The sequence below is a fragment of the Phalacrocorax carbo genome, chromosome 23 (assembly GCF_963921805.1).
Source record: "Phalacrocorax carbo chromosome 23, bPhaCar2.1, whole genome shotgun sequence".
NCBI lineage: Eukaryota > Metazoa > Chordata > Aves > Suliformes > Phalacrocoracidae > Phalacrocorax > Phalacrocorax carbo.
In genome coordinates, this window is record NC_087535.1 from 963,996 (window position 1) to 990,468 (window position 26,473).

The window sequence follows — 26,473 nt, forward strand, 5'->3', positions numbered from 1 at the left end:
GGGGAGCGGGCGCGGGGCTGAGGGACCTCCCCGAACCAGCGGTGCTGGGGGGAGCGGCCGGGCGCGGGGCGAGCGGCGAGGGGCCGCGCACAAAGGCGGCCGGGCGCGGGGGTGGGGGGCGACGCCGGGCCGGGTGAGGTCCCGGGCAGCGCTAGCGAGTGGCTGTGCGGGGCCTCAGTCCCTGCTGGCCCCTCGGGGCCGAGCTCTGGGAGCGGGGCCGGCCGCTGGCCGGGGCGAGCTGCGGCTCCCGTGTGTGCGCGTGTCCATCCCCCCCCCCCACCGGCCGCCGGGTGGTGCGGGGAGCGCTGCCCTCCCGGTGCCACCGGGCCCTCCGCGGGGTCCGGCCCCCGCGCCCCCTCACAAAGGCGCGTGACGGGGCGGGGCGGCCGCCGCCCCCTCCCCCCGCCCAGGCCGGGGCGGACTCTTTTTCTCTCGCGCTCTCGCTCCTTGCCCCCACCCCCCCCGCCCCCCCTCCCGGCGGAGGCGCACGTCCCGTTCCAGCGGCGCTCGGCGGCCCAGCGGCTGTTGCGGGATTGTTCGGAGCGGCGGCGGAGCGGTGGCGAGCGGCCCCCGGCCGGGCCATGGCCGAGTTCCTGCCCCCGCCCGAGTGCCCCGTCTTCGAGCCCAGCTGGGAGGAGTTCGCCGACCCCTTCGCCTTCATCCACAAGATCCGGCCCATCGCCGAGCAGACCGGCATCTGCAAGGTGCGGCCGCCGCCGGTGAGTGCCCGCATGGCGCCGCCGGGGAACGGCCTTTGTGTGGCGGCCCGGCCGGCCTGCACAGGCGGCCGGCCGCCGCTTTCCCCCGCCCCGGGCCGGCGGCCGCGCCGGTGACCCCCGGGCAGGCGGGGCCGCCGCCGCTCTGAAGTTTGGAGCCCCCCGGGCCGAGGCCGCGGGGCTGGAGGGGCGCCCGTCCCCTCCCGCAAAGTCGCTCCCCAAGTGCCGGAGTTGCCCGGTAGGAAAGTCAGGCGGAGCGGGGGAGCGGCCGCCCCGGCCCCGCCGCGCTCCCGGCCCCGCCGCGCTCCCCGTCCCGCCGCTCGGCCCCCGGCGCTCGGGGCTGGCCGGAGGGGGGGGCGGCCCCCGTGCGAGCCCCGCGGGAGGCAGCGGCTGGGTGTTGCCCTCCATGTTGGCATTGTGGTGGCGGGGGGCGGCGGGGGCTCTCGCCGCCCGCCCCGGGCCTGCCCCGGGCCCGGCGCAGCTCTGGCACAGGTAACTTCCTTCCCCAAGTTGGACAACACCAAACTCCGCGGCTGCGAGTTCGGCTGGTGCCTTTGCGAGCCGAATCCCAGGCAGACATGGCCACCATTTTAGAATGCAATACACAGTGGGAAGAGTAATAGGCCTTCATCCTCCTCATCATCATCTCGAGTGATGGTGTAGCGAGCTCAAAATTGGGGTGTGAATTCTGATTTCCCTTTGTTGGTCGACTCGATTTACTGAGAAATGGTGTAGAGAAATCTTAGAACCGTAGTTTGTGTAGTCATAATTGTTAGTTTGTTGAAAGGTATAAACAGCCGTGCTGGGGAGGAGAGGGGCTTCTTGGAGTGAAAACCGAATTAACAAGCGTGCGTGAATTGTCTTTATTTCAAGTGAATCGCTCTCTCTCGAAGTGGAGGGTGGCGCAGGACCCGGGTGGTGTGGCTGGCTTGAGGTAGTGAATGTGACGGCAACAACTAGAATGCTAAACAGGGACCGAGAGCTTTAAATCTCACCCAGCAAGAGGTGAAGCTGACAAACAATTCTGCAGAGTTAAGTTTTGTGAGCGAGACTTTGAGTTCAAAGAAATAATGTTCAGAAACACATGCTCTTCAGTTTCATGTTTTGATCATTGCTGGGACTCCCATTAGTAACCATCCCTATCCTTTTCCTTCTGAATTAAAATAGAAGTAACTCGACACATTACTGTCTGAGACGATAGAAATGTTTGTAGCAGACTGAATAATGTGAATCTCATCGGAGAGGAAGATGTTTCTGTCCTGTGGAGGAAGAGTCCCGGTTTGCAGTGGCACGAAGGCAGACAAGAAGGCTCTTGAATGCGTATCTAGGTACAATACGCCAGTGCCCCTTGTTGCGTGGTGTAGCCAAATGTGACACAGCTAAGGGGGTAAGATGGTTTTCATTATATAGTCAATGTTGAACTTGTGTAGTATTTTTGAGTAGAATAATCATCTTAGGCTGTATATTGTCAACAGGATTTCAGCAACCGTGAGCAGAACAGAATTTTTATGAAGGTTTTTTCTTCTGATTTGTGATTTGTTTTGAATAGACGTTATCTATGTTTCTTGGCTGCTTGGGCTTTTTACACAAACGCTCTAATAAAGGCTTCTCATAAACTATCTGTTAGAGACTCATAAACAAATAGCTCTCCTAAGGAGTGAGTTAGTTATTACAAGTGCATTTTCGGCACGCTCTCATCCTCACTAAAGAGCCAATGCCTGTCTGTATTTGTGGTCGCGCGTTTCACTGAACGTATTTAGAAGTAGGAGGAAAACAGTAGGAGCTGCTGAGGGCTGAACACCTCATACTTGCATGGGGCCTGGCCTTCCTGAGAGCTTTGCTACCACGGCTCTTATCTACCCAGATAATTACTTGGATGACTTGTGCAAGTGCAGTTGCTCGTTCACCAGCTGAGAGCATAGAGGGAGCCCTTCCAAATCTACCAGAAAAAGCCTTGAAGTTGACGTAGTTCCTGGCCTTCCTCCTGAAAACAGGAGACGCAATGAATATTCAGTTATTGTTCTCTTCTGTGTAATCGAGTGGTTTATAATGCTGTGAGCTACAACCTATATCGGCCTTTTCACAAAATCATATATGTTCCGACCAAATGTATTGTTTAGTGACGGACGAGGTTTGAAATCTTCATGCATCCAAGCAAAGCTTTTGCCTGTGTTCTTAGTCCGGTACGTGCTGGTAAGCAGGTAGGCAGCACCGTGAACTGTCAGGATCTGCGTTGAAAAAGGAATTAAAAACTTGATTGCTGGGCTTGCATTACTTTAGCTTAAACTCTACTGGGTAATTATCAGCGGGTGAATTTGTGCTTGTGTGTCTGAACTGCAATACGGAATAAGGTTGCGACTGGTGGTGCCCAGCTGTAGCTTCACAATGTGACTCATGAGGAAGCCCTTACTCCTAAGCTAGCTTTGATGTTTCAGCACCCGACCAGGAGGAGGAGAGCTCCCTGCTCTCTGAGGGACCAGGGTCAACTCTGTCTCTGGTGCCTTTGTGCTAGCATTAGCTGGGCGTGAGGGAAGCCTGGAGAAACCCACAGCTGTGGTGGCTTCTCTTGTGTGGCAGGTTTGGAGGACACTGAACTGTGTTGTGAGTGGGGTCTTGAGGTGTCGGATGTACTGTAGACATCCGGGGAAAGATCGTGGTTTTGGGGTGATTGTTGCATGTTCAGGGGGTGAAAGAACGGCCAGGAATATAACGGGAGGTATACTTTCTGCACAGCAGTTTCCAGTTGAGCGCTCAAAAGAAGCTTTCTTCTCTTCATTCTGGTTCAGTTTGTTCCAGTCGTCACTGGTGACTTAGTTTTGCTCTTACTTGGGTGGTTCTGGGATACTGCGATGACTGTCTTATAGAGGGTGCAACAATAACCACATTCACTGTTTTGTATGACATGGGAGAGCAAAGTGAAGGCTTTTTGTCAACAGTCTTGAGCGTAAGTAGAGAGTCCCGTTGGCAGCAAAGTGTTCAGGTGAGATACCGGGCTTTACCAGCAGTGGTTGCTTCGGGTAGTTAATGTGCTATGTAAATTAGAGATGCTTTGGCTCCTTGCTGCTGAACTGAACGCAGGGGACTAGATGCAGAAAAGTGGGTGGTGTAAAACTTCTTTGCAGTCCATTGCGTGCGGTGTTGTAGTTAGGGTTTTCTCCTGTGAACTGAAAACATAAGTTATGATTTCTTTACATTGTAATGTGGAACAGTGGTTTATTCTGAAACTTGGCACATCAGGTGGTGGCCTTATGTTCTGGAAGATTTTAGGATAGCTCTGTAAATTATTGGGGAGGAATGAAATGAAGTATTGCTTGAGAATGGCATCAGTATTATTTGAAGGAGGTAGTTAATAGTAATTAATGAAAGCAAACAGTCTAATAAATTTGAAGTCCAGCCTCAAGAATGAAAGGTAAAACGTAGAGCATCTGATACCATTCCTGCCCCGAGTTGTTCTTGGGAATGGATTCTTCCTTCCACTTCATTGTGTAGTTGCTTTACTGCCAGGAAGAAATAGGTAATAACAATTACTTAAGCCTTACTTACCATAGTAAACTGTTTCAAAATACACAATATTGTACAATATACTCGAAACATTATAATTTCCCCATGGCCAAACATTAAAATTAAGACAGTTCAGGGTAAACTTCATTGCTTTAAATAATGTGAATATCAAGAAGTACAGTTAAGGCCTCCAAGTAACCTTAAGTCTGCCCTGATAAAACTAAGTGTTTTAAGATTAGAAAGTCTGTATTAATATAGGTGAAATCTTGAATTGACACTGGAGTTCTCTAAGCTGTTGACTTATGTTTTCCAGTGAATCCTGGAATACTGGGAAATTTTAAAGAGGACAGGAGGAATTAACTTCATTCTGGGTTTAAATTCCTTATGGGCGCAGAAGTTGTTTGCTGCATCACACTCCAGGGTAGAGGAAAGGCTGATACAGTCCTGACTAGGAACTCGAAAGGTGGTAGGATGAAATGTGATTGTATGAAAACTGGCCATGCCAAATTAGTTTTATTGTTTTCTATGAGACTGTATTTGGTTAAATCAGTTGTGTTGTCGTGATCTGAGATCTATAAATTAATCAAGTGTGTTTCAGTATTCTAATTGTAATAATTGTTATTGTGCAAAATTGATACACTGAAGGAATCACAAATTATTTGACCTATTAATGAGAATTTGTAATGAAGGATGTGTTTCTAATGGTCTTTCAGAACCTCAAGCCAAGGGTATCTGATTTTCATTGAAAGTCTAGAAGAACAAAAGGAATTACTCCATGTAGCTCACAGGTTTACGGCGGGTAGCTCATTGTTACAGAGGGATCCTGATTGCCTAATAAATGATGGATGTTATGAAACAGTAATCGCTTAAGTGAGGCTCAATGTGAGGTTGTACTTTTAGGAACAAAGGAACATAGGTCAGCCTTAGAGGAGAGAGGATTATAGAAAAAGAACTGTGGAGCCTTGTGGAAGCCAGTGTAATAGAGGAATGGATGCTTTGGCTGAACTGGTGAATGCAGCTCTTGAGGTTCTTGGTGAAAAATGGCATGAATTTATCTCTGTGGTAGCTTGAGAGCAGACAACACTGCATTCAGAGTACTGCGCTCGCTTGAGAAGTTTTAAAAAATTTGACAACTAGAGAGGATATGGAGAAGTGTCGAGAAAGTTCTGCACGTGAAGGAATGAATTTTGAAAAATTTAACCTTAACAAAGCTTGAGTGGTGAAGCCCAAAGCACAGGGCTTCCGAGAACTGAAGCCGCTGCTCCGGGGACATATTTTCAGGAGTAATGTTGATTTAAACAGTGTCTGTTCGGGCTGCTCATTCAGCTGCTTGCTTGACTTGTTTTCTTTTTCTCCATAAAAATGAAAATAAGTCACAAAGCAAACCAAAACCCCTTCATTAAACTATGGACTAAAACCAATTCACTTCTGGAGGGACTTTGTTGAGGCTTCTGGGAGTCTCCTGGTGCTGGAGTTGTAAAAGATACCTCAGCTAAACCAGGAGTTAATGCAGAGAATTGTTATACTTAGGCCTGACCCGGAAGTTGGTGTTATCAAATCCCTCTGATTTGATAATATACAGAGACACAGTCAGTTGATTTTTATCAAAAAGAAAACAGAGAGATAACTCAATTACAGTACATAAGTGAGCTTCATAGGGAGAAAAATCATAGGTACTGCGTCGTTTGTCAGTCGCGACGAGAAGGGCTGGAGCCGCTGGTTCCTGTTCAGCATAAGCCAGGTTCACTTGAGTTAGATGTCAGGGTGTGCCTGTGTACCTGTGAAGGTGATCGGCTGTCGGGGAAAGAACGGAGGGTGGGGTGGGGGGTGGATTTGCCCCTTTCTGGCACTTTGGGATCAAGAATGGGCGGCTTTTTGAGAAGAGATGTTTGAGTGCTGAGGTTCCTATTCACATGCTGTCCAATTCTTGTGTGGAGAAAATCATATCAGTCACCGAAGCTTGTGAGGAAACATTTACTTTAAATGAAGAATTTGCTGTATTCAATACAGGGTTGTACAGTGAAATTAGGTAAATTCAGAATAGATTATTTACTGGTCTCCTCTGATCTGTAGTTATCAGGAAAATATGAGAAAAAGGACTGTTATTTTACTAATGGCAGCTGCCATGTGTGGCACTGCTGCGGTCACCAGCGGTTATGGTTTCTGCTCTTCAGAACCACTGAAACATTGGAGTGTGCTTAAAGGGTGATGAGAATATCCTCTCCTTGACTCAGTCTCTTCCAGTGAGGGGTTTTAAACACTCTGCTCAGCTCACAGAGAATTTGAGATTAAACAATTTGGTCTGGAACACTATATAGGGAAATAGTAGCAGCAGGTTTGGGGAGTTCTTATAGTTTTTTGTTTGCTTAACTTGAGATAAGCAGTGTCAGTTAGCTAAAAGCTGAAATTAGAGTTTCAGACTAAACGCAACTCCCTTTCTCAGTATTGAAACTAAAGCTGCTAGTGAATGAAGCTAACTTATGCCTGCGTATCCTTTAGGATGTGCTTTCTCTCAAGCCCAAACTACTGGGTGAGATCTGGGGAGTGCTGCGTGCGTGTTCAGGAGACCAGGCTGTGTTTTTAAAAGCCAGTGAGAACTGGGATTGTACAGCCTGCGACCCTTATACGTGTCTGAGTAAATGCTCTTCACTGAAAGTAGGTGCTTTACAAGTGAAAATGGATCTGAGCAGCTGGAGTGGAGGGTGTTGCCCATAGCTGGGACAGCAGGCCGTGGCCCTTGCAGTGGCAGAAGCTGCGGGAGAATCCCCCTGGCAGGGGCAGAGCCCTGGCCAGCTGAGGCTCCGCGGCTGCCGAAGGATGGAGCCAGCAGCAGCATCCATTGCTGGTCCCCTTCTGTGCTGGGATGGCTGTTAAATTCAGATCTTGGCCTTAATCCAAGTTACATTGGGATTGAAAATCCAGGTTTGAAAGCTGTTGGTTACAGATCTGAAGAGGGCACAGACTGTGCCTGAAGACTTGAGACGGGAGAGCCCCAGAAACGGCCGTCTGCACCGCTCACCAGTTGGATGTCCTGTGGGAATGTACTGTGGGGTCAGACCAAAGGTCCACGGTACTGCTCTTGAGTGGAGATGGCAGCAGCTCTTGGGGCTGGGGGCCCTCGGCCGCTGACAGCAGCCTCTGGTCCCTGGAGTGATGGGCACCCTGCTTCAAGGTCTAGGTCAGTGCCTTGGAGGTGAATCAGTGATCTTTAATGCGCTGCAAGTGCACGGACCCCAGCGCGCCATGCATCCCCAGCTGTTTGCACAGTGCTGCTGGTGCGTTGCTTATCCTCACCTGGTGCTGCCGGAGCCTCTGTATCTGTTCCTTGCGTGCAGTTGCCTCCATGGAGTTCTAGGAAACTGTGTATAAACCCCGCTAGCTATCTTGTGTTGATGTTCAAACCCTACATATAGTTTCCATCCTCTACCTTTTGGCTCCCAAGGAGCAGCTGGCTCTGACACTTGAGAATCATCTCCAGTTTACCTAAGCTTTTATTTCTCTCCAAGTTCAGAGCTGGCACAGAAACATTGGGATCTAGAGAGGTGGCTCCCATTGCAAGCTCATCTTTGGCTGTGGTTCTCAGGTGGGAAGGATTTGTTGTGTGTGTTCTCCTTTGCTAGTCTGCAATACATAACAGAGCCCAATTTTGTCTCAAATGAGAAATATTCCCCCAAGCTTACATTATTGAAGGGTTCCATGTGTAAGGTGTGTTACTGCACTGGGGGCCTCTTCTTAGCAAGGAGGAATTAAATGTTTTTGGGAAAATCACCTACGTTCAAACTGACCAAGCAAGGACCGTGTCACCACAAACTAGGTTAGATGGTGATTGGAGTTACCAGTTACTGTTAGCCTTTTAACAGGGTCAGAGGGGGCTTAGTTACCTCTTCAGGAGGAAGCTTTGTGGATGACCCACTGACTGCTGGGCTGAGAAATGGTGGTGCATATCAGTTTGGCATAGATTCTGCCATCCAAGATTCTTTTGAGTGTGTTTTTAATGTAGTCATAAAACCTTGAGACTAAAAGGGACCTCCTGAGTCACCGAGTCTGCTCCCTCCCTCTCAGAGGCAGCAATCACGTAACACCTTTGCAAAAACAAGATCATAGATCTGGGAACAAAGAATGTAGGTCACGCTCACAGGGTGGGCATCCTGGGAAGCAGTGAATTGCTATAGTTAACTGAATGAATATGTGTTTCTCTGGCAAGAATTGCTAAGGTATTCTTTTGGATCTTACTATGAGATGCTGTCTAGCAAAATAATGAAAGTGACATCTTTTTTTGTGTCTGACATTGGAGAGATCGCAACTAAAAAGCTGCTTCCAGTTTTCAAAAGATGTTGAAAAATAGGAGAGGTTTCAGAAGAAAGCCTGAGGAAAATCTTTATTTGTGGGGCTGGGAAGCTGGTCCTGTAAAGAGAAGAAAAAAAGATGTTTGTTTATTGAAAAATATATTGAAACATTGCTTCCAGGGAGCATTCATGAGTAGCTTCTTGGACGGTAAACAAACAAGATATTTGGTTAAAAATGAGATGGGGCTAAGGGAGAAAGAAAAGCTGAAGCTAACTAACTTGTAGAACAGCTTACCATGACAGTGGTAATTTCTTGTTCCCTTGAATTCAAGGAGGGGGTGGTGGCTAAATTTTAATTAGAGAGTGAGTTTGGATGAGGTGCAGGGCTTACCAGCTGAAATTATATGAAGCCTGCCATTGCTGCAACAACGAATCTGGAAGGAGGAATGTAGAAATAGTACAGAAATAGTTCTCCTGACTATTTGTAGTTTGCATTACTACTTGAAATGTTAATGTGATTCTGAGAGCATGCCTTCTGCACACCTAGATTTGTCTATAAAATTTATAGAAAAGTTTGAAATTCTGATGACAGTCTGGTTTTTTGCATGGATTTGTATTCAGGTTTACGCTGCTAGGTCTGGTGTACAAATACATGCTCTCATAGGCAAATGATTTTGCCTGTCTCTTGCAGGCTTCTAACAACCATGTGTGGGCAGTAGAAAGCAACAAAGTCAGATGAAGCACCTGGGCAGTGTAAAAACTCCTGATTTTTTTGGAAATTCAGGTTTTCTTTTTGCGTATCCTTAATCTTAGTGTTTAGCATGGTTGTTGAAAGAAACTTAAATTTATCTTTTGGAACTTTCTTTTTAAAAAGGGGGGGGGGAAATTCAGACCAGTTGCTTTTGAGGACCTTGCAAGTGCACGCTGGATGGAAATGGCTAGCCTCACAGATTTCCCAGACACAAATTTAAGGGAAGTGGGCCCACAGAGTTGGTTTGTGTGTGCTCTTTTCTTCCACAGCAGACCTCATCATGCAGATCAGCAGATTTGCAGAATTAGCCTTGCCATGAAAAAGCTCCCTCTTGTGGTGCTGCAGCATTTCCTAGGTGCATAAAGGCATTTCTTTCGAAACATACATGTCTCTTAATACTCCCTTTAATGAACATTGCATTTATCTTAGTAAGTTGTGCTTCAAAATGTATGCAAGCTTCTTGTTGAGTAAATAATATTGAAGAAGGGTCAAAGCCATCTTGTTTAGGAGTTGAGGAACTTGCCATACCCTGGAATATAAGACAATAAATTTTATTCTCATTGGTTATATGGACTTTTAGTAGTTCAGATGCTCCAGAGTGAACTGTTTGTGACTTTGAAATGAATTGATGACAGTCAGGATGGCCTGTTTAGTACCTCTGCTGTAATTTGTCCAAATGGTGAATGGCTCCGTGTCTGTAACTGTGACTAATGTCATATGAAACATTTTGTGATAAATGGGATGTGCAGTAGTGTGTTTCTAGTCAGAAGTCTTTTTATCATGATCTAATATGACCTATTACATAGCATGCATTTCCCTCAGCTCTACCTGCTTAAAAATATTGAAAGCCAGTGTAAATCCCTGGTATCTCTCATGAAGCCAATTTACCATATCTCAACAGAAGTTCTTGCAATGACTTTCTCCTTGTTAAACACTTTTAAGGCTGTTAATTTTTTGTTTCTAGTTGATGGACCCATCTGCCTGATAGGCTGAAAGTCCTGTATCAAATAGATCAAGTTTCTAAAGCTTCTCTTTGTAAAACAGCTGATGTACTGTCAAAGTGCTCTGGTGTGTGTATTGTTCATTCGGTATCATTAAACTTAAACTGCAAACTGCAGAAAATACCTGTTTTAGAAGCCTGTGTTGTCAGGAGTCTTGTTATTTTTTCTGATGAACTAGATAAGTAGTGCTTTGCTAGAGCAGGTGTCTTTTGGCTGAAAAGGAAAGTATTTCCCAAAACGTGTGCCAGTCAGTAATAAGGAAGAGATGTATGGAGCTAATCAGCTCTGTCCTTGGGACCCATGCATCTTTATTTCTTTAAGACTGAGCATGAGCTGGAACCTGTAGGAACAGGTAGGAATCCAGTTCTTCCTGTTGTGCCCCAGTGGCACGCAGGCTTTCCTCTGGGCTCCTCCCCAGAGCAGCAGACTGTGCCAGGGGACACGTGGCCCAACCTGAAGTCTCCTGCGCTGTCCTTTCCCTTCTTCGGCTTTACTGACGGTCTGCCAGTAATTTATCTGCAAGTGATAGCCCTGAAGCACAGCATCAGGCTCAGTAACAGTGTTAGAGGTAGTGTTATTGCCTGTGTGAGCTGAATTCTTGCTCCCATTCTTTTTATTCCTCTTTCTTGTCCTCTGCAGATCTACAGGACCCTGTTCTAGGGTAATGCATGGCTTGGAGACAGTCTTGTCTTATTGCTTAGCTAAGCAGTTAGTCAGCACATACCTCTTTTTTGTTTACTCTCTCAGCCTAAGCAGAGTGCTTAGGGTCTTACAGCTCTCCCTTCGGCAATTTAATGTGGTCCCCAGAATGTCCCATGGGTGTTCTGTGTGTCATTGCAACTGTGTGTCCTCTCCTGGTTTGGTTGCCGTTCTTCTGTCCTCATGTACAGAGCAAACTCCAGACTTGTGCCTAATGATGTGACCAGTCGGTTCTGCTTGAAAGTGAGATTTGCTGTGTGAAGTACCACACTTCAAGTCTTGCCCTAAATGTTCCCGGTCACGTTTCTCATCTTACAGCTTGGGAGCCATCAGATACCAGGACGCTACAGAAGAATGTCAAATGTTTTCTCTGTCAGACTTGGAATTTTCATTGCAGTTGGTGCTCTGGCAAACAAAAATGTAGCGTAATTTTATCTAGTTGTTCAAGAACGCCATGTCATTGGACACCAGTCTTAGTCTTGCGGTTAAAAGAACAAAAATGAAGTAGCAATCTACGCGTGTCCCGCTGGTTGAGGATTGACCATCCTCTTGATCGTTTGCCATCCTGACCCCCCGTTGTCGTCTAATTTCCAGTTCAAATTTTAATTTCAACCTGGCCTTGCCAAGTTTTGATGTCCTGAAAATGCCTTGTAGGATCAGAAAACTCCTATTACTAATTTAGAGGTCTGGATTAGTCAGTTTGGTAAAACGTAGACAGCCATCTCCCTTTGCTCTTCAGGCTTTCCACGCTCTCGCTGACTCTTGTATCCCTCCTCTCCAGTTGTGAAAATACCAGGTTCTGCCGTGGGCTTGCTCCAGGGACAGGGTGGGGTTGTCACAATACAGAATTGAGCCTGGAGGTTTCTGTGTCAGCTAACTGCTGTGCAAATCCTTTATGGTTGTTTTTGACACTAGTTAGTTTAGCATGTGTGCTAAAATAACAAATACTCTGCTCGTGATGCTGATCTTATTAAAGTTTCCCTAATCTACAGGCGTTAAGGAAACATTGTTCTTTTCCCTGGCAGAAAGCTCTTGTCTTACTCCACTACCAGTAGCTCTGGTGCACATTATCTTCATTCTGTAATTAGTGATAATAAGATAGTTTTATATGTACTAAATTAATGTCAAGTTTGAATCAAATCTAATTTGGTTTATTGAAGCTGTGTGTTGCCAAACCGACCGCATGTGATAGATGCCAGATATCGAAAAGATAAAATTGCTTTATGGTTGTATTTATAAATAACACTACCAGTTTGCAGGTATTCTGACAAAGTAGGAATAGTCTTTTTTAATTGGTCAAATTCCAGCTGTTCCTGAATGTTTGCAGACAAGGAATTAAGAAAAGAAGCTTTTTTTCCCTGTTTTTTAGTGCAGCTGCTGTTTGATTTGGAGACCAGCATTTATGAATGCTGATGTGTTTGTCCTTCAGGAGCGTTTAAAGTCTCTGCTATCAAGTGTTGGCCGTCCCGGTGGAGGCAGGCGTTACGGTTTGGATCACGGTTTACAAAACTTCGCTTTGTTCTGTTTTGCGTGCTCACGTACCGAATGCGCTAATAGCAGCGATGCCCCATCTCAGGGTTGTAACTGAGTTTCTCTCTCCCGTTTGAAGCGCTGCGTGGGTTTGACTTGCGCGGCGGCAGCTTGCAGGGAGTTCTCCTCCTGCTCTCTGGCAGACACAGCCCTCGGCTGTCGTGGTTCTCATTTGGGAATGGGCTTGGGCAGGGGACGGTTGTGGTGAAACCAGGGCGATAGCCTCAGCCATACCCTGACGCGCCCCGCGTCGGCGGGGAGATGATGGACTGACTCTGCGTGCAACTCAGGGCTCGTCTTTGAGGACAGGTCCTTAGTCTCCAAATGTCATTTATTTCACAGTTTCAATATCTGTCTCTTTTAAAAAGGCACAATGAAATATTTAAGGGGTGAACAATGAGACTGGCAGGAGTTAACTCAGGTTATTTAATTTTTCCCTGCTTTCTAGGCTTGTTCAACAAGAAGTAATTTGGAAACAAAAGTAGAGGCGTAGTGGGGTGCGATGGCTGGCAGGTTGGGATGTGGCCCTCGCCTGCGGGGAGGTGCTGTGCAGCCACCGCGCTGCGACCCTGCCGCGTGCCGGAGGGACGTGTGCTGTGCTGCTTGGACTGAGGAGGGCTTGGAAGCCACGGAGACCTCTTCTGTGCTTCGGGCTTACCTGGCTTTTGATGGCATATAGGGAAGCTTCCTTCATTTTCCTGGTCTTTTGATGAAGCTATTCTGTTTTTTCCAGGACTGGCAGCCTCCATTTGCATGTGATGTCGACAAGCTTCACTTTACACCGAGGATCCAGAGGCTCAATGAATTAGAGGTACACTGTAAAGCTGAACATTGCTTCTGCTCCAAAACATTGAAATATTTTTTTTGAGAGGTGATGTTTTCCAGTGGATTGACCTTGAGCTGTGTTTGACTTGAGCTGACAGCACTCAGGACCTCTGAACGTTAGTTTTTAATTAGCACAGAAATTCATCTGTCTCAGAACCTAGTTAAAAACATACCAAGCATAAAAAGTAAAGTTAATGCTCATTAAAGGAACATAATTCAGGCGTTTTTCCACACAGAGGTGCTTGTAAGTGGTTAAACTCAAATTCTCAAGTGCCATAGATGAAACATTTACAGAGTGCTTTAAAAATAACAAGCCGTTTGGAAGGAACAATTAGAAAATCTGGATTCAGTTGGTGCAAAATTTGCTGTTTGCAAGCACTTTCATTCACTGCTTTCATGAACTCAGACTAGAAGGGGGGAGTGGCAAGGAGTCCTGGTTAGCTCGCTCCTGGTACAAATCGGAATGACGGCGACTCTTTGCCTGCCTGATCTTTCCCATGGTGCTGGCTTTCTAAAGTCCTGGTGTGGTTGTGCCAGGGTAAGGCCTCGAATGCTAAAAACAGAGAGATTTGTGTGGATGCGAGCTGGGTCAGAGCTCTTGCTGCAGTTTTGGGGGCAAGCTAGTCTGAATAGACATGGCCATTTTTTTACCTTAAGAATAGAAAAATGTGGTAACAATGAAATGCTTCAAAATTAGTCTAAGCCACTACTCTTTAACACAGTAACAGTCCAATTATCTTACTGTGTGAATTGCTGTGCAAACAGACTCGTTGGCTTTCCCTGCCCTGACCAGTTTATATCCATAGAAATGAAACAAATGCAGTTGGGAGTGAAAAGGGCTAATAAAAAACCCCCTTTTTTGGTGTGGTTTTTTGGGGGTGGGTTTGTTTGTTTGCTTGGGGTTTTTTTGGTAATAAACAAAAAACATTGGTTTATTTTTGATTTATTATAAATAATAACTATTACATATATTAGAGTAATAAATGTAATAAATCCTAGCAACACAGTTCAGGTTGTTTTTAAGCGGTAATAATTCATAACTCAATGCTTGTCTGTTCTCAGAAAGTACTTTTCTAAATGCAGTAGAAGTTAACAAAATTGACTTGAGGAAAGACTGGAGTTTTCTGTACGGGCTTTTTTTCCCCACATATGAGAGTGAAAAATGCAAAATTATACTTGCTGAGGCTGCAACATTATAAACACTGGGATACAAGAGCTCAATCTGCATTTAGGATGCAGTTGGTTGGGTTTTTTTCTCTTTCAGGCCCAAACTCGTGTAAAGCTGAATTTTCTGGACCAGATTGCAAAGTTTTGGGAGCTTCAAGGATGCACCCTGAAAATTCCACATGTGGAGAGGAAGATCTTGGATTTATTTCAGCTTAACAGAGTAAGACTGTTACAAGGGAGGAACTTTTCCTGAAAAGATGATGTGTTATCTCAGTTTCTGGGATGCTATCACAGTTGTTCAAGGGACATTACGGGGTATATCTAAGCTGGGAAAAGTATTGCTTTGTTTAAACTAACATAGCTAATGTGACAGAATAGTATAAAACACAATACTGTGGGAGTTCCCATGTGAGCTAGGAGATCAAATAAAATTTCCAGCTCTTCTTTAAAGTTGAATTTGGATGCAAACTGGTTGAGAATAAACCTAGGCTTAACTGAAGGAAGCTTCTGAACAATGACAGCAGTGAGAAAAACATTTTTCCATGAGAAATAAGGGAGAAAAAAAATCCAAGTACTCTTAGGATGAAGTTTGTTAAACTTCTGGAGAAATGTATGTATTCTGATAGCAGGGGACGGATTCACTGACCCCAAGGATGTGTTCTCTCTGTTTCTTTATGTTTAGGTTAGTTTTTATTTGGTTGATTTTGAGCCTATTTCATAGTACTTCTTCCAGTGAGAAGAACTGTTTGTTCTGTGCTAGAAAGTCATGTTGGAATACAAACTAGCGGTGTGACAAACCGCAGCCAGACAGATTCTCAAAAGTAGGCTGAATTACTGTTTGGTCATTTAATAAAGGTGCTGACTTGATCGTAAAGCAGTTCAACAAGTTTACTCTTTCTGAATAGGTTATATGTTATGTGTTCCAGTTACAGCTTTTAAACAACTCTCACGTTTTGGCTTAGGTTCTTTTGGTTGTTGGGGTTTGGTTTTTTTTCTTGTTTTGGTTCTGTTTGTTCTTTAAACCTATGTTTTTCTGGTTTAAAATAGCAATTGTGGTGTTGTCTTTTAAACTAGCAGTGCTTTCCTTAAATGCTGATAATTTTAGTGTTAAATATATTACCATTTTGGTTTCACTTTTTAGCTAGTTGCAGAAGAAGGAGGATTTGATGTAGTTTGCAAGGAGAGAAAATGGACCAAAATAGCCACTAGGATGGGATTTGCTCCTGGCAAAGCCGTGGGTTCGCACATCCGTGCACATTACGAGCGCATTCTCTATCCTTACAACTTATTCCAGTCTGGAGCGAGCCTATTGGTAAGCTATACTGAAGCTAACTGAAGCCCAATTAATTTAGCAGCGAGCCTGTTGTGTTTTACTTACTGATGGAATGTTTCCAAAGACTGCATTTTATGCTTTATGGCGTGCAGGTGACAAGACGCGATCTGTGGCGTTGATGCAAGCAATTCAGAAAGCCGTAGGCAAACTTCTGATCAAAAGTAAAGTTTTTAGAATTACCTTTTAAGGTAACCTCTTACCGACTGCTTTGAATGCTACCTCTGTGTGTTCTCTCTACAGTTTACAGAAGCATCATGATAACGGACATGCAGGGTTCTATCATGATTTCTTTAATGCTGTTTTGTCAAATGCAAAATACTGCTTTATTCACAAGTCATTGTAGGTCCATCTCTCTGATACAAGAAGAGAGCTGTGGGTCTGTATCACTTGTACGTAGAGTGACTGAAGGAGTATATCAAACCGTGGCAGTGATTTTCACTAAGGGTGTCCAAGAATGCTTCGTGGTTAACATGGTGTAGTTAACTTTGGCTTCTTTCAAGCTTAAATCTTCATCCTTCCTGCTTAGATTTGGCCATTACAACAAAATTCAGGGTTGGTTGAGAGTGGAAGCAATGTAATCTGTGATGAAGAATAGAGCTTCTCTTATAGAGCAGTAGTCATTTCTTTGGAAAACCAAAATAGGTTGCAGTTGCCAACACTTACCATGATGATCTTTTGAGGAGAGGAGTGTTGGCCTTTTTTAAGCAATAAAAGCCTGAATCCTCTTACAAGCATATCCTAACCTACAGAGATCAACACTAGCCTTCTACATAAAGCTACCAAAATGAGGGAGGGATTTGACATAAGTGAAGAAAGGTTGGAACTGAAGGCTTCCTGCTTAGCTGGGGATGATCACTTTTCAGCGAAGAACAGCTACATTCTGCAGACCCTTCAGAAAAAGTAATTTAACTTGCGTAGGCTTAGGTGTTGTACAAACGGAGGGTAAGAACAAAATATAGTTGAAGATAAAGATCTTCGTGCTAGGGAAACTACTCTAGCAAAAATATTTTGCCTTGCCTCAAACACATTCATGTTACGTAATGGAAAACAACACCATTTTCTGAAGGCATTTAATTGAAAACATATTTTTATTAGCTCTGAAAACTGAAGATTCTAATTTTTCTTGAAGCTGGTGTGTTCTGTGACACCTTGCTTCGCTTTCACATTTGAGGTTGCAATTGCACAGGGAAAGATCTAATTAGAAGCTGTAAAACAGCATGGTACCACGCTCCCCAAGTGAGTGTCTGTCATGCAGTTGATGTTTCCATTCATGGTTTTCTCAGTAGTGGGCCCTTTTAGAAGAGAAAAGCCTTCTTAAATGAGGTCACTCTTCTTTTTAAACGTAACTCTCCAAGCTCTGTCTTACAATGGGCACCTGACATTTGTTCCAAACTGATGTGTTTAGTGGATGTCGTTCTGAGAAAGCTATGTAGGTATGGTTAACTTAATTTTTTTAACTCCCTCCCCACTCAAGCTGTTAAAATATTCCCCTCCCATATGTGGCAGAGATGTGTATTTTCAAGGAACTGAGAGAATCCACAAAAACACGTTGGGTTTAGCTCACTTCTCACTCTAAGATTTGACTTTTTTTTTCTTCCTGACAATGTTGTTCTCCAGCTGAGTTTGTTTTGCAATGTATTTTTTGAGGTGGAATCTCAGATGAGATTCTTTTTGGCTTTCTTCTGTGTGTCCTCAGTAAGTGGTACTTTCCCACATGCTCCTTGCGTAGGTGTCCGTTTCATTGTGTGTCTCAGTGCTTTACCGGGAATCTAAGCGTCTGTGATTTTTGTTTCTGGAGAAGATGTAGCTACTTGATTTGACAGCTGTCAGTTTGAGATGTGTGGTTCCTTCTTGCAATATTTCAGCAAGCCTTTTGACAGAAACTCTTCATGCAGCCAGGACAGTTGTCCATAAAAGATTAGTGCTGCACTCACTGAATTTTTTTGAAATTTTTAAAAATTGATACTACTTGCAATATTCATTGACTTTTTCTGTGAAAGCCGACAATACGGAATGTGGTAGTTTCCTCTAATGACTGTGCCATAACTTAAATGTCATCCAGCTCTGTGTATAGCATTAATTGTTTATGTATGTGTGGTTTAAATACATGTTAAACTGGCTCCAGGAGTTATTTTGACAAAAATCCCAGCTGGACATACTCTGTCTACACACTAAAATAGTGACACTGTCTGGAGCTGTTCAGAGTCCAAGAGATTGCTGTCTTTTATTAGAGCTCTTCTTCAGTCAAATAGCAAAAATTTCTTAAACAAGCCAGTTTCTAATACTCCAGCTCTCACAGGGGTGTGTGTATTTCATTCTTATCTCGAAACATTGGACTAGACAGGCCTTGGGTGTTTGCCTCCAGAGTAGCCGCAGTCAACCCGTTGGGGTACCAGTCCTCGCTATCTGTGCTTCGCTTATATTCTTAGCCCCAGTAACCATGAGTACGGTACTACAAAACCACACTGTATGCCCAGAGGGATCCATGTCCCCCTACGTGGAGTCCAGAGTCTTCGGTCAGTGCATCTTTGAGGCATTGCCCAGATATTTGCATGATTTAAAATGCACCTACTATCTCGGGGGGCTAGAGGTAGTCTTGTGGGGTTCTGTTTTTCAGTGAATACTACTGGTTCAGGAATTCTGGATCTGGAATCTTTTTCAAACTAAGGTGTTAATGTCCTAGTGGGATTCATATGTCAAAAAATTTATATGTGATGCCTCTAACAAAGATGTTTCTGTGTGATAGTTCTCTAGCACCCTTTATTGTTACTGGAGAAAAATAAGCACCTCTGGAGTGTGATGGTTCTTATCCTCACATGGGTGCATAGCAGGGGTAGACCAGTTCTATTCAGTAAGTACAGGGAGCCTGGGTGATTAGCTTATGTGTAAATTACTACTTCATAAACACCTAAACCTGGAGGAGATGAGTTGTATCTCTATTTTTTCCCATCTTTTGACATCCTGGAGGCCTCACGAACATTCCTGCTGTGCCCTTCGACAGCCGGCGAAGGAGCTGCTACTTAATGGTTTCAGCTGATGGGCTTTTAACTTAGTCTCTGCCACCATTTGGAGTTCAAGGATTACATGTGCAGCCGTCTTCTCAGAATGTGGGATCACGATCGCAATCTAGAGCACAGTAGGTAGGATGACCTTAGGGTAAACTATTGATAAAGCTTAACCTTACCAAAAAGGCTCTGTTAGTTGGGAGAGGAAAGGACTGAAATAGCAGCTAGTGTCCTTGGTTCAAGACCTATGCTGGCAGTTGATGAGCTCAGGCGAGGAGGAAAGTATGTTCAGAGGAATTCCCATCCTTGAGACAGGACTTACACTTCTGGTTCTTCTTCTAGGTACAACTGAAAATGTTAATTAACAGCCACTTCATACTAGTGCTTTGCCTTCAGGTTACTGAGGCACTGGGAAATGTTTCTGCTTAAATAGTTGGTGGAACCTCAATATTTGAAAAAAAGCCCAGAAGGGATTTCCTAATGAACAGGGCTTTTTCCTGCCATTTTTTCATTTTTTTCTTTCCAGTTTTCACTGCCCTTTTGTTTAGGAAAAGCTGTTTGCCTTCTAGAGACTTGCTTTCACAGGTCATGTGTCCTTTGTTACTAGAAGCAGTAGAAACTTTTTGTAGGGAAAGATTTGGATATCACACAAGAACATGATGCTCAACTTTGAGCATCAGCCAGGACTTACTGCCCCTGTGCATAAGCTGCAAAGTTAGGTGGTTTTGTGTGTGTATTTAATGTGGAAATTAAGTCAGACATTGGCTTTCAAAGAATAAGTCTAGAGCTTACAAGGTCTGAGGTCGAAAACAGTCCTAAATAAAATAGAAAATGTGGAGGTTTCTTTGAGCAGTGTTGTGGGCTGTCTGTGGGTGACAGGTAATGATATCCTGCTACCCTTGACAGATATTTCTCTTTAGTTAAATAGACCTTTCTTTCAGCATGGACTTTTCTTCTAAAATACCACTTTTTCCTCCTTCACCCCTTGCTTCTGACTATCATTTTTTTCTGAAAGTCTGATTTCTGTGCTGTCCACAGAGCATCGGTCCTTATGCCGCTGCAGTGTTTCTCTTGCAGTCCCTGTCCTGTTTCTCTGTTGCTGAGAAAATGCTTGTGATGGGAACAGATGTTGGTTGGGGAGCTGGGGAAATGTGGATCTGGCAATTAGTGTGAAATACTTCCCGACAGCATAAGACTTTTTTCTTTCTTCAAGATACGTTGTTTACTCATGAAGAACTTATGTTTTGTCTGCTGTTACTGAATGTTGTGTGCCTTGATAAACTCGGAATTATCATTAATTGTTATTTTTCTTGCCAACTGTATGCACAGTTTTCAGCAATTAAATGTGTTCATTTGGTGACTTGAAAGAACTAACACTGTTATTGTATCGTCTTCCTTTCTGCCCTTTATTCATGCAGCAGCATTGTCCTCTCCAAAATACATAAGGAATGTAACTTCTGCAATGTTCTGCAGACAAAACTGTATATTGTTTAAGGCAGGGGCGTATGATAGGCTGTAATTTACTTTTATATTGCTTTCTATGTTAGCATTACAGTAATGCAACCTGAGGACACTATAGCAGTTCCCAGTATGCTGTTGATGTGCTCTCCAAAAGCACCATCTACTAGAAGAATTGGTATTGGTATTCACATAGAGGAATGTTTGGTGCTCATAAAATTTAAAGGATGACTTCAGCTTTATTTAAGATCCTTTATTATGATTATTGCATTCAGTAAAAGGGCAGGAAGAAGTGACTTTGACTTGTTCAAATAGGTAATGTTACAATTGTCATAAATAGTTAACTGTTTTTATTAGCACAGTAATTGTTAAAGCCCTGTCTACATTCTTTCACATTAGTCAGGAAACTGTTCTACACAAAGTCTGTATTAAAGTGGAAGCAGAAATGAAGTAATCAAACTGTGTGTGTCTAGTGCTTGCAGAAACCAGATCTCACCAGTGACACAAAGGACAAGGAATATAAGCCCCACGATATTCCACAGAGACAGTCTGTGCAGCCATCTGAAACCTGTCCACCTGCTCGTCGAGCAAAACGCCTGAGAGCAGAGGTGAGAGAATCTGTCTTTATATGGGTGACCGAGCTTGAAATCGTAATGAAGTGATAGTTTGCCTAGCAACACGGCACAAGAGGTTTTAGTTAAGTTGCAGGACAGATTTTATTTCAATCAGATCACTAAATGTATATGCATAGTAAGCAGCTGTTTAACTTTCTTTGCTGTTGTTAAACATACCTACATATTTATAACTGCATAAATTATAAATAGGATAGTAAGGGTTGTGTAATACTTCAAAAAGTGCGTTACGCTGGTTGGGAGTTCTGAGAGGCTCTCTCACTGAAGCTGTTCCACTTTTACAGTAGTTACGAGTGTGTATGCTATAATAATGTTTTTAGCAGAATCATTTATAATATGGACCTTGAAGATTAAAAGACAGATGACAAATTCTAGAAATGAAGCTTGTCTTCTGCAGCTTTGATCTCTGTCGTTTCCTCAGAGGACAGCCAGTGAACAGTAGTTATTCTTTAAATGAGTTGGGAGATTTCTGTAAATCATGAGCTGAAGCATATGTTAGAGCAGAGGAGGGGTTTCTTATATTATTAGCACTGTTGTATTTAATTTTTTACTCTGAATTCTGTCAATTTGCTATACTTTCACCATGTAATATAAGGGGAAAATTGTGTAACATTAAGTCGGTATGGTTTTGTACAATCAAACAGGATTAATCTTGTGCTTAAGAAATAGTATTTATTTGGATAAGCATAAAATTTATTGATTATATCTGTCTAGAGTTTTCCTGTGACGATATATTTTAGGAAATCACTGTCTCCTTTGCTGGAAAACCATTCTACTGTGACTTCAGTCTTTCCAGACTGATGTTCCTGCCTTCAGAGAGTTGACTCTTTTGTTTGAGCAGAGGAAAAGTAGGAGAGGGTTATTCCCCAGAGACGGTCTTACTGGCGGTGACATTGTGAGTTAGGAAGGTCACAATTAACCCTTTTTGTTTATAATCCAGGTTTCTATCTAAGTTTGTTTCAGACTCTGTAACTCCTGTTGTTCTAATCTTGGTCTTTATGGCTACCAAGTAGTACAGCTGAGTTGTTGCAAAGTCTGCCTATAGTTATTCTTAGTTAATAAGTTACAGTTAAGGTTTTCTAAAGCTTTTCCACTGAAATACTTGGTTACAGGTAGGTTTATAATTCTGAGAAAACCTTGGTAGTTTGATCTGAATCTTTCCATTTGAAGTATCTGCCTGTGGCTGAAAGATGCTAGTTCTCACGTATCCTCTAAAGATTAACAGCAGGGCAAGTATATACTCAGATTTTCTTTCTCTGACAGTGGTGCCAGGCGGCACTGGGTAACCAAAAGCGCATGTTTTTGTCATTTCTCTGAAAGGCACGTACTTAGCCAAAAAGGAAGGCCACCCTGTCAGCTCTTTCCCCAGCGCTACTGATGTCATGCACCTAATTTTTGTGGAAAGAAAATACTTGATTAAGAATAGAATTGAAGCCTACAGAGCTAAGGCTGAATTAAGCAGCATGGACTGACTCGCTTAGGAAGGAGCTGCAGTGCATTAAGACAATAATTTCCAAAAGTTAAGATTAGTTAATGTATTGGTGTTCCATTTCAGTACAAAGTCAGCTAAGTTGATTAAATCCATTTTACTCTTCACTGAAGCTACACAGAGTTGATTTTTGCACTGACCTAGTTGCAAAGTAGTAATGTTTGGTTAATGTGTCTCGACTTTTTGCTCTAATGAGAATTGCAGGGATTTGTTAGCATCTTAAATTGTAAAACCTAGGTTTATTCTCATGTTTCCAATTTGACTGCTTTTCAAAGGCTAACCATCTACTATAAACCTTTAAAACTAGTGAACTACAGGAAAATACCATAAATTAGTGTTACTAGCAAAAACTACAGCCTGTGGGATAAGTGTTAGTTTACAGTTGTAAGATGCATAGATTTTACCTTGCCCCTTTCCTCCCAGGTTAGTAAACAATTAGGAGAAAATGTCATTGCCCTTTTCCTTTGTTATAGGCTGGTTTTGAAATACAAAGTATTTAGACGCTTGATGTAGAAAAGACAAGTGTAAAAGAACAATGCTGTGGAAGTGAGATGAATCGATCTGGTAAAAGGCTCAGGCTGAAAAAGAGCTACACTTGTGAAGCTAAATATAGGCTTAAGCACAGAATATAGACATAACTCATAGAAGTTAAAGATGCGGAAGACGGGGCATCTGTTAGTGTGTCACTTAAGGATCCATGCAGACTGATCCTGATTCAGTATCACTAAATATAATGACCAGCATTTTTTTTGCGTATCTTAAGCAGTGGGACCTCTGCCTGGTCTCATGGAGACAGCAACTGGGACAAAGAACACCAAAAGTGAAGGGGAAATAATGTCAAAATCACCTCTGTAAAATCCAAAACCAGCCTACAAAAAAACCCCAAAGAGAACAGCAGCAAACCCTGCCCCTTGCCGTACCTGACAATGCATTCAGGCTGGAAGTCACGCTTTTAGAGCTCGGCCAGTAAGTCCCATTTCTGGGGTTCAGGGAGATGTGACTGACCTGTGTGAGCAGCAGGAGAGTGGTTGCAGGACCTCATTTCCTTAAGAAATTAGGCTTAAAAAATACAATGTTGGAGAAACTAATCTTTTTTTCAAGGGGTTTCAGAACTGTTCTCCCACAGTCTCAAAACTTGAGGGAAGAAATGTAAGAATTAAATAGAAAAACATGATTCTATGTTGAAAGCTCCACAATACACCAGCTGAGTTCCCTGTGTAGGAGGCCGGAGCATGCTCTGCTTCTCAAAAGTAAAGATGTATGAAACCCTGAAGTTCCTTGTTCCTTTGCTTCTTATCAAGTTCCACTGAAATCAAACCAAAACCATGCTATCGTTATTGGCATAGGCTTTTTGTAGGATTTTCTTTCAAATCTCTCCAGGTTGTTCCCTGTGTTGCTTCTCTCTCGGCTCTTTTTCAAATAACTGAATACAAGTATTTCAGAGATCCAGGTTGCCTTTTTAGATTTATTCATTTGTAAGTATAAGATGGTTCTTTGAGTTTAAATGAAGTCCTCAAAGTCTAGCTGACTTCCACCCGTCTGGATTTTTCGTAGAACAAGTCAGGTTACAAGTTTTAAGACCTCCATTGTAGCGCGACAAAGTCTTTGGGTCTCACATCAGCTTGTTCTCAGAACCTTTGCAGTCCTCTCCTGGCATTCATCAGAGTGAATTAAGAATTGTATGCAGAGATATTTTTTTGAATTTGGACATCAAAATTGTGTGTTCTCTTCCCAGTTCTCAGCTCCTGAGAGTATTGAAATGTGTATTTTAAAATCATGTAGGGTCTGCACCAAAGTTGCTCAACTGTAGAGACTTGCAGAGAATTATTTAGACCTTAATAGTCACCCTGTCATCAGGACTCTGAGTTTGGACACAGCCAGCTTTCTCCCTCCTCCAGGGCCAAGGCGGCTCTGAGGGCAGGAGGAGTGGAGCGCAGGTGGATCTCTTTGGGCGCGCAGCCCTTCCCGCAGCCTGCGTGCAGCGCCAGCCGGGTATTCCAAAACCGTCGGTCCGTACTTGGGCAAGCAGCCCTCAGTTCGGATGGCAGCAAACGTTTTCCCAAATGCAAGTGTAAAACCAAAGTGTTCCATCTAAGGACATGAATGACTTTTTTTCTTCCTTTTCTTTTCTTTTTTCTTAAGGCAACCAATATTAAAACTGAATCTGACCCTCCAGAAGCCAGAACTCATAATCTGAGGCGTAGAATGGGGTGTACGCCTCCGAAGTGTGAAAACGGTGAGTGGCAAGTGGGGAGTGGAACAAAATGCGAACGCGATTTCTGTTACTTTGTACAAACTCATTTTAAGACCAGAGTTAAATTCAGCAGTTGGAACAATTCAGAGTATTAAAAAACAAACAAAAAAAACCCAACAAAAACAACAACAAACTTCTGTTAATTTCACTTTTAAATTGGAATTTCAATAAAGGTTCTTTTTATGGATTTGAAACCTTTTGTTTTGGAAGCGGTTGGGTCTTCTCGAAGATATTTTCAGCTGAAAAATAATTTCTACTTTTGAAACTTCAGTGTCTCTTATGGAGCAATCAGAAAGGAGATTTGAGCCACATTTCTATTTTGTATTTCAAATAGCTAGCATCAGCCCGCTAGCTTTAGAGGAAACTCTTTTTAAAAACTTATCAGGTTTCAAACACTTTCAGGAAAGAATTTGAATTTGAAATCAGGAAATGAAGCTCATGAAGGCAAAAGATAGTATGTTGTGAACTTGATGAAGTTCCCGTAATATGATTTTTAAATTGCTTCTATCAATAGTTCTGAGTCTGTTATCTGTCCTTAAAAAAATCATAATTTCAGGCTGAGAAGAAATGTTTAATGCCATCAAACAGAGGATAAGCTTGTTGACAAATAATTTACAACTTAACAAATCAATACTTAATAATCGCAATTAACTAGGTAGTCCCTCAGTCTCCTTTGTTCATTCAAACACACAACCCCCACCACCTCCCCACCACCCCCAAAGGATTTGCCTAGGTTGTGGTCTCCTTTAATTTGAGGTTTTTTTCTTTAAGGTGTGTCTCTAGGCATTAAGCTTCCTCCCCACCCCCACCCCCCGAGCAGGAGGGAAAAAGCTCTAGATGTAAATTTCTGCTAGATATAGACATTCTTCTCTTTAATTTCTTTGTTAGCTCTTGGACTCCAAGAAATGCTTCCGATTGTCTCATGTAAAGGTCTCTAGCTCACCTGTAGCCTTAGCTAAGAACTTAGTGCCTGCTTGCCTTCAGCACCAGAGCCCTGGGATCCTCCGCGCTCGGTTGTGTGGGTTTGGATGTGCAGGTTTCGTTTTGGTTTTTTTTTATAATGTCAGGAATGAAGGCTTGAGTAGAGACATGCCCAAATTAGGTAGGAGTGCAAGAATGTAGAGGAACTGCTACTTTGTCAGGCCACTTCTGCGTGCTCATCTTTGATGATACGTTCTCACGAATGCTACCGCTATGAGAAACAGAAATGCGAAGGTCATCGTAGGAAACTGTAGGGTTGTTTCGTGTCTCCGTGTGACATGCTGCTGTAAAACTGGAGTGATCCAACCACATTTGTTAACACCACATGGAAACAAAATCTTAAGCTTATGAAGGTATTCATAATTTAAATTAATTTAAATGGGATTTACCATACCGACTCAGTGTGGGCTGTGATAGTCATTGCTAGCTCGTGATGGCATGCTTGGCTCTTCTGACAGTACCGCTTCTGTAGGCATTGCAGGTGTCCCAAGTCTTGCCGGAAGTGAACTGAAACAAGTAATTCAACAAATAACTTGGAGCAATGCAATCTAACAAGTAATAACAAATAAAATAAGAAGTAACACTAAGTATTAAAACATTTTGTAATACGCTCTTATTTTTTCTGTTGCACCAGAAAAGGAAATGCATAGCACAGTGAAGCTTCCCGAGAAGAGAGAACACGCCGGGGAGCTGGAGAAAGACAAATCCAGAGTCCGATCTAAAAAACCCACTAATGCTGTGAGTGCGCCCTGCCTTCCTGCTGCTTCGTGTTGGCGGCAGGTGTTTCTGGGTCTCTCTTGAGCATGTAGTGACATCTCCTGTCTCTTGTATCACACTAAGGACTC

The 26,473-nt window shown here is 43.4% G+C and overlaps 1 protein-coding gene across 1 annotated transcript in view; it reads left to right on the forward strand.

Annotated features, from left to right (window-relative positions):
* The first annotated feature begins 309 nt into the window (after positions 1 to 309).
* The window catches only part of KDM5B (lysine demethylase 5B), a 57,247-nt gene continuing 31,083 nt past the window's right edge, over positions 310 to 26,473 (forward strand). Inside the window, exons 1-7 of the mRNA XM_064472420.1 lie at positions 310 to 719; positions 13,218 to 13,295; positions 14,574 to 14,696; positions 15,618 to 15,788; positions 20,746 to 20,880; positions 24,536 to 24,629; positions 26,263 to 26,366. Coding sequence (XP_064328490.1) covers positions 582 to 719; positions 13,218 to 13,295; positions 14,574 to 14,696; positions 15,618 to 15,788; positions 20,746 to 20,880; positions 24,536 to 24,629; positions 26,263 to 26,366 — 843 coding nt within the window. The 5' untranslated portion in view covers positions 310 to 581. The remainder of the gene's footprint in view (positions 720 to 13,217; positions 13,296 to 14,573; positions 14,697 to 15,617; positions 15,789 to 20,745; positions 20,881 to 24,535; positions 24,630 to 26,262; positions 26,367 to 26,473) is intronic.